The 6,928-nt window shown below is 61.0% G+C and overlaps 1 protein-coding gene across 4 annotated transcripts in view; it reads right to left on the bottom strand.

The window, feature by feature from the left end:
• Vps9d1 (VPS9 domain containing 1) overlaps window positions 1-6,315 on the bottom strand; it is a 12,195-nt gene extending 5,880 nt beyond the window's left edge. For 3 of the 4 annotated variants that reach the window (XM_023705242.1, XM_023705240.1, XM_023705241.1), the window contains exons 1-10: window positions 6,149-6,315; window positions 5,142-5,211; window positions 4,525-4,617; window positions 4,270-4,429; window positions 2,409-2,520; window positions 2,262-2,324; window positions 1,814-1,866; window positions 1,627-1,714; window positions 1,419-1,504; window positions 462-970 (exon numbers count right to left, since the gene is read on the bottom strand). In XM_023705242.1, the coding sequence (XP_023561010.1) occupies window positions 462-970; window positions 1,419-1,504; window positions 1,627-1,714; window positions 1,814-1,866; window positions 2,262-2,324; window positions 2,409-2,520; window positions 4,270-4,429; window positions 4,525-4,617; window positions 5,142-5,211; window positions 6,149-6,247 (1,333 nt within the window). In that variant the 5' untranslated portion in view covers window positions 6,248-6,315. The remainder of the gene's footprint in view (window positions 1-461; window positions 971-1,418; window positions 1,505-1,626; window positions 1,715-1,813; window positions 1,867-2,261; window positions 2,325-2,408; window positions 2,521-4,269; window positions 4,430-4,524; window positions 4,618-5,141; window positions 5,212-6,148) is intronic. The other variant, XM_023705243.1, reaches the window with a different exon arrangement.
• Between the last annotated feature and the right edge of the window lie 613 nt (window positions 6,316-6,928).

Genomic DNA, 6,928 nt, shown 5'->3' with positions numbered 1-6,928 from the left:
GGAGGAGGGCTTCTGAAAGGGCCCGACCAGCTCTGCGGCCCAGGGGACTTGGGAATCTCAGGAGGGGAGGGGGGCAGGGAGCACAGTCAGCACAGTGAAAGCATTAGACAGTGGCTCCTCCCTGCCGGCTCAAAGCCTGCACGGCTAGAAGGGCCTCACGAGCACTTGCGGCCAAGCGCCGCAGTGGAAGGCTGGGGGCTGAGAAACCCACACAGGATGAGTGGCACAGTCTCCTCACCGAGACATCGCAGGCCCTGACCAGGGGCACAGCCACAGCCACCTGCTGACAACAGACCCTGGTCCATCACCAGAGCGAGTGCGCTGGGGCGGATGAGCAAGGCATAGCAGGCTACGTCTCCCAGGCCCCTCGTGGCCCAGGGACAGCACCACTGGGGATGCAAGGAGGGCCCGGGCTGCCCGCAGACTGCCTGGCCACAGGCAGGGTGGCACCCGCGGCTCACCGATGGCATTGTGAATGTCCTCCACTGTGCTCTTCAGGCACTCCCGCAAGGGCTCCCTCGGTGTCACCTGGACCTGTGGCTCAGCCTGTGCCCCGGAGCCCCAGCTGCACCTCTCTGATTTAGCCAGGAACTGCTCCAGGTCCTCAAAGGAGCTGTCCTTGTCAGGCAGGCAGGACAAGGTATCTGCCAGGGGTGAGGGTGGCCTGCCTGGGCTATTGTCTTCCCCTTTGTCCAGGGGTCTGGGGAGGAGTGACGGGGTGGCGGGGGGTCCATCCTGGGGCCGTGGGGCCACACTGGGCTCTGGGGGAGACAGCATGCAGTACAGGCTCTGGGAGGAGCGGAGGCGCCGGCCCCCAGTAGGCAGCAGCCTGTCAGCACCTGGGGGCAGGGAGCAGCACCCTGGGGCGGACAGAGCACCAGCACCCCCCCGGCTCACAACCGGATACAGTGCGCTGTACACAGCACACTGCAGTTTCTTCAGCAGCTGCGAGATTGGGTGGTCGGGAAGGCTGCAAGGAGAGAAGCGGCTGCTGGACAGGGCACAGCCTCGCTCGCCCTGTCCCGCCAGCCACAGCGGTGTCCACCCGAGCTGCACAGAGCTGCAGTGAACTTGCTGCTCTGGCCTGGGGCTGAGAACCTGACCTGTGTGAGCCTTACACCCTTGTCGCTGACATCTGTGGCTATGAGCTGCCTCCCTGTCAAAGAGCCACACGCGAACTGCACTGTTTCTTATTAGTGAATGTGCCGAACAGGGTGTGACTGGCCCCATCTAGAAGGCTGAAGGAAGTGAAAATCCTTCTGCGCGAGGGGCAGCCGAGACACAGCTCAAGTCCCGCTGTGGGGGAGCTTCACCTGGTGGCCTTTTACCCCAACAGCTACCTCCCAGCCCTCCTAACTAAGCTCCCTTTCTGGCTGTCCTTCCATGCCACCAAGGAAGCAACAAGAAGGACCAGGTACCTGAGCAGGTGAGACACCAGGCTGGTCACCAGGGACAGGTCCCCTGGGCTCCTCTTGAGTTTGGCCCTCCAGTGCTTTGGCCAGTCCTGCAGGACAAGGGGCCTTGGAGGAAAGCACAGTGGGTCCCCACGATGGGACACCCCTTGGCCTCCCAGGGTGTAGGAGGACCCTGGCTCCCAGCCCGACTGCTCAGCCCAGCAACACTCACATGGTCTTGCTCATACTCGAGGATGGCTGCATAGAGGGCCCGCTGTTCCTGCTCCTCAGGGGTCAAGGCAACCTGACTACAGAACCTCCTGGCGAGGAAGGACAAGCTGGGGCTCCAGGGCTGGACATGCAGGTACAGGAGCCCCACCAGACCTCCCTATTTGGCCCAAGCTAGGAAGGACATGCACCTGTTGGCAGCCTCCTGAAGCCGCAGTCGGCGTTCCTCCATCTTCCGTTGCAGCTGGGATGGCGGAGTCAAGGGGCCAGGATGCCTGACCTGGGCTCCCCTGACCACTTCCTGGACCCACATCTGCTCACTGCAGCATGCTCTACATCCCAGGGGTCCTAGAGGCCGCTGCAGCTGCTACTGACTCCCAGGGAGCCGCTGGGTGAGTAGGCAAGGCTAGACAGAGTGACAGGGACTAAGGGAGAGAGGCTGTCCCCAGGGGAGGTGCCAGGAAGTCGCATCTCAGGGAACCTGAGGATGGTGAGCAGCTGCTGTGCGAGGCACCAAGGATGAGCACCTGCAGAGGCCCAGGGAACGCGGCCCTCGCCCTGAGGACGCACTTCCCACAGCTCCTCCCCCTTCTCCTCTGCCTCTCCCCTCAGGATGGCAGGAGCAATCAGAAAGGATGCCGTTTCCTCGCGGGCTCTGGCAATCACCAGGTTTTCCATCATCTGCCGTTGCAGAGACAGGGTCTAGGAGGCAAGGAGGGGGGAGGCAGTTCTTCCCACTGTCCGGGCCCTCCTGGGCAACTTAGGCCCTCCCCTGGTTCTGCTCACCAGCGATGTCTTCTGCATGGCCTGGCTAGGGTCCAGACGGGCCATCCGGGCTTCGTAAGTAGCCTTCAGTTTCTGATTCTGTAAGGAGGCCTCCTCCAGTGGTGTCAGCTCCCTGGAAGTGGTAACAAGCTGCCACCCAGACCAGGAAACCCAGGAGTGCTCCAGTGAGCCCAATGACCTCCTTTGAAGCCCTCCTGACATCACTGAGACCAGGGGAGAAGAGGTGGTGGTGGCAAAGCAGGAAGGAAATGTGGAGGGGTCTGAGGTAGGCTACAGGTACCTGGCCCTGTAATATGCCATAAATACTGGCTTCATTAATACCAGAACTTTTGATTTCTCACAAGAAGCTTGACCTCTGGAGTTTATAGAAATCAACATGAACCTTGTCAAAGGCATGGGCTAAGCCAAACAGGGAGAATGGTTTGCAACCACAAAACAGAGAGCTCTGCTTGTTCCCCGGGGTGCGGGGTTCTGGAGCAACAAGCTCCTCCATGGGGTGGAGGGTAATGGTGGGGGACCAAGACTGCAGCCCACACTTGGCCCTGGAGATGCAGACAAGGTGCCTGGGTGCCCCAGCAGCAGGCAGAGGAGCAGACCCCAAACCACCCAGGGCTTTGTGCCTTCAGGTATTTCTCACTACCATCTGCCATCCTCAGATATGATGTCTCCCCCATTTTCTTTTATTTCTTTTTGTAGAACTTTTTAAAAAAATGTGCATTGGGCCTTTCCTTCCTTGGGCTTTCTGTCTGTGCACCTGCTGGGTAAATGTATTGCCAACTCACTCACTTCGTTCAGCTGGACCTACTCTGCTGTCACAAACTCACCTGTTCACTCTTGAAGGTATGTATGTACTTCTAGACAATATGGTCTTGTTTCCTACTAGCTTTTACTTTTTATTTTATTTTTTTTTCCAACTAGGTTTTAAAAATCACTTCAAGGGCCGGGGAGATGGCTCAGTGGAATAAGCACTTCCCTGGCAAGCACAAGGGCCTGAGTTCAATCCTCAGTTGGGGGGGATCACTTCAATTAAAGCACCTGCAAGCTGGCGCAGGGGCGGGGAGTTCAATCCCTAAGCCAGCCTCGCCCCCAGGGCACGATGAGACAGGCAATTGAGACTGGGCGTGCTGGCGCACACCTATAATCCCAGCACTTGGGAGGCTGTAAACAGGAGGATCACTACAAGTCTGATCTAGTAAGTGAGACCCTGAACACCCTGTAGACCTTTCCCTAAAAATACCAAAAAAAAAAAAAAAAAAAAAAAAAAAAAAAAAAAAAAAAAAAAAAAAATCACATCAGTATTATACTGTTTCTTTCATTTCCACTTTGTCCTTCATTCGCTAGCCTGATTTCAGTTTCTTACTTCTTGCAGGTGATTTAAAACTTGCCTGTTGTTTCTCTAAATACAGACAACACTTTGCTGTATGCCTGACATTTCCACCAGAAAGCTTTGCGGTTCAGTTTCTTCTCTCGCAGTCTGTCTTTCTCGCGAACCGGCGACTGAACTCAGAACCTCGCGCTTGTCAGGAGGGCTCTATGCCGCCAGCTGTGCTCCCGCCCGGCCTTCTTTCGGCTTCATGCTTCCTCTTGTGCTCTGCTCTCGCTATACATCACCAATTTTATGAAAGACCATGGTCCTTTCTTCCTAAAAGGATCTGCCTCTGCTCTGCCAGGCCAACAGGTATTGCTTCTGTAGGCACTGCAACTCGAGGGCGCGCAGCAGCGCCTGGGCAAGCCAGCGGGCTCCCTGCTGAGCTGCAGCTGCACCTCTGTGACCCGCTTCCCTAAGTCCTCCACAGTGAGCTAACCTCGCTGGCCTCTAAACCCAGCCACAGCCTGCATACCTCCCCTCTTGCCATCTTACTTCTTGGAGCTTTGGGACTCTACTGCCTGAAGTTTCTGGAAGATCTCCGGGGGCAGGAATGGAGAGAGCTTCCCTCCTTCATCTGAGCACACCCGGCGGTGTCGACCAGTAGGTGGCGCAGGAGCAGCCACGGGCGCCGCTGGCTTAAGGAGCGTCTTGCCTGCAAGCCACACACATGCAGGGCAGGGCTCAGCGCCAGGGCTGAGCAGAGGACACGGGGAGCAGCCGGGACAGTTCCCTCATGTGGGCACCCACCGAGTTTGGCAGCTGTTGACTGGGCCCGCTCCAGACACTGCTCGGCCAGCTTTAGCATCTTTGAGGTGTCAGCGGGCATCGTGTCCCAGGCGTCTGGGGCAGAGATGAGAAAGGGGTGACTCTCTGCGTCACCACGAGTGAGGTCCTTGCCGAGAGCAAAATGAGGATGTGGAGAAGCCTGCTCTCTTCAGACCTAATGTGTCCGTGGACACTGTCCACACCTCTGCTCCCACACTGACTCTGGCCACCTGAGGCTCCCATCAGCCCCCAGTGCGGCTGGTTCAGCCCCAACTCTTCGCCCCTCCTCCTGGCACTGGTGCAGGCTCACTGTCCTTCCCACAGAGCATCCTGAGCCCCCCTTGCGCTGGCCTCTCTCGGGGCCTCTATAAGCTTCCTTTGCTGCGGGCGCCCCTCTTTGTGCAGCCCACTCCTCCCAGCCCTGGGCCAGGATCTTGATCCACTTAAGGACTTATCTCCTTAGCTGTAGTGCTGTTCCTAACATCACGCTGTGGCTTCTCAGGCTCATGGGCCACCTTTCGCTATTGACCAGGCTGGAAGGACACAGGAGACCCCCAGGCTCGGGCCCTCTGAGGGAAAGCAATGGCAAGGTGTCCCACCTTTAGTGGACTCCTCCAGTAGCACCTGGGAGATGTAGTGGATGCTCCTCAGGTACTCCATGTACGCCTCCTGTGTCCAGGGAGAGAAATGCTAGCGCCCAGGCGGCACAGCACAGGGCTGGCTGCACCACGCTTGGCCAGTACCCTTGTGGAAGCCACAGGAGCGGCAGTGCCCGCTGATTCAGGAACGTCCAGTCCGGCGGGCAAGGTGGGTAAAGGGGCGGCCACGGTGTCCGGACTCAAAGGAAAAGATGTCAGAGTACTTCTTCCTACAACTTCCACACTGGGCAGTGAGAGCAGAGCCCACACGGGCGTCCACTGCTCCTCTGTCTTCCCAGACACATTTAGTGGGCCACAGAGAAGCAGCCTCAAGTTTTTCACTCTGTGCAACAAGTTTCCTTCCTGTGTAACTTAGTCTATTCATTCCACGACATAAGAAAAGTGTTTCCTGAGGCCACCGAGTGAGGTTCCAAGCAACCAGCTTGTTTTCGGGTTCGGGTGAGGGAACCCCTGCGCACACGGGGCCTGCAGCCCTGAACCTGCAATCCCGGGCTGTGCCAGCCGTCTGGCGCCAGCAGAGCTGAGGCATCAGGCACCGACAGATGCGTGTGCGCGTCTCAGCCCAGCTGCCAGTCTGCACCTCTGGGAAACAGTACACGCTTCGGACGGGACTTCGCCTCACGGCCCGCCCGGCGCCCCGGAGAGCCCGGGAGGTGCGACTCTCCGAGCGCGCGCTTCCCCCCGCGGCGCCGCCGCTCTCCACCGCCCTCCCGCCGCGGCAGTCGGCCCCCAGGATGACAGCCGGCGGCCGCAGTCCGCCCGCGCCCGCGCGCTCTCCGCTGCCCGCCACGCGTCCCCCGGAGCCGCTTCCCAGTCTCGGCCCGACGCCCCGACTCGGTGACCCGACGGGCAGGGAGGCCAGGAGCGACTCCGAGACCGGGCTTGGGGGTCGCCTGCCGGACCGGTCGCCCAGCCCGCCCGCAGCTCGCCCGCTCTGCCCAGCTCACCCGCGGCCGGTTGCCGGTGTCCAGCTCTATGGCTCCGTTGGCCATCTTCATAGCGCTCTGCAGGGGCTTCGCCGGGCCGTCCCCGGCCGCAGCTGCCATGGCGCCGGGCGGGGGAGGTGGCGACGGAGGGGCGGGGCGGGGCGGAACGCAGTGTACGCGGGCACGGGGGCCGCACGAGCCTCTGAGAGCACAGGGACGTGGACGCACTTCCGGTTTCGTACTTCCGGAAGACCCGCCCCTGAGCGGCTTTGGGTCGGCGAGGTAGAAGTTACGACGGCGCGCGAGGCGGGGCTTGGGTCTGGTCGGGGGTGGCGACGCGGAGACCGGCGACCCGACCTTGCACGCAGCCGCCTGGCGTACCTCTCTGTGCGTGGGGTTGCGGTCTGCCGCCCACTACCCCGCCTAGTCATAGAAGGGCTGCGGGGACCAGGCCGCCGCGCGCCAGCGTGTGGCGACTTCTCAGCGACCCGAGCCCGGCGCTTGCGGACTGCCTCCGGAGCACGGTCATCCTCAGGCCGGAGAGGGCGCGCTCCCCGCCTCGGCCGGCTTCGCGGCGCGCCCTGCTGCGCCGCCGCGTGGGGTCTCGTCCCTCCAGGCGCGCGGCCGCCGGGGCCCGAGTGGGGCGGGCTGTAACTGCGCGGCCACAACCGAGAGGGCCCGAGCGGGCAGATGCGCCGGTGCCGAGAGGAACCGAGCCGGCAGACGAGCGGGGCCGAGCGGAACTGAGCGGTCGCAGCCGGGCGGAGCCAAGCCGCGCGGAGCGCCCGCGCGCCGGCCCTC

Source organism: Octodon degus, unplaced genomic scaffold, assembly GCF_000260255.1.
Source record: "Octodon degus isolate 3935 unplaced genomic scaffold, OctDeg1.0 scaffold00215, whole genome shotgun sequence".
Lineage (NCBI taxonomy): Eukaryota > Metazoa > Chordata > Mammalia > Rodentia > Octodontidae > Octodon > Octodon degus.
This window is presented reverse-complemented; position numbering and strand designations above follow the sequence as displayed.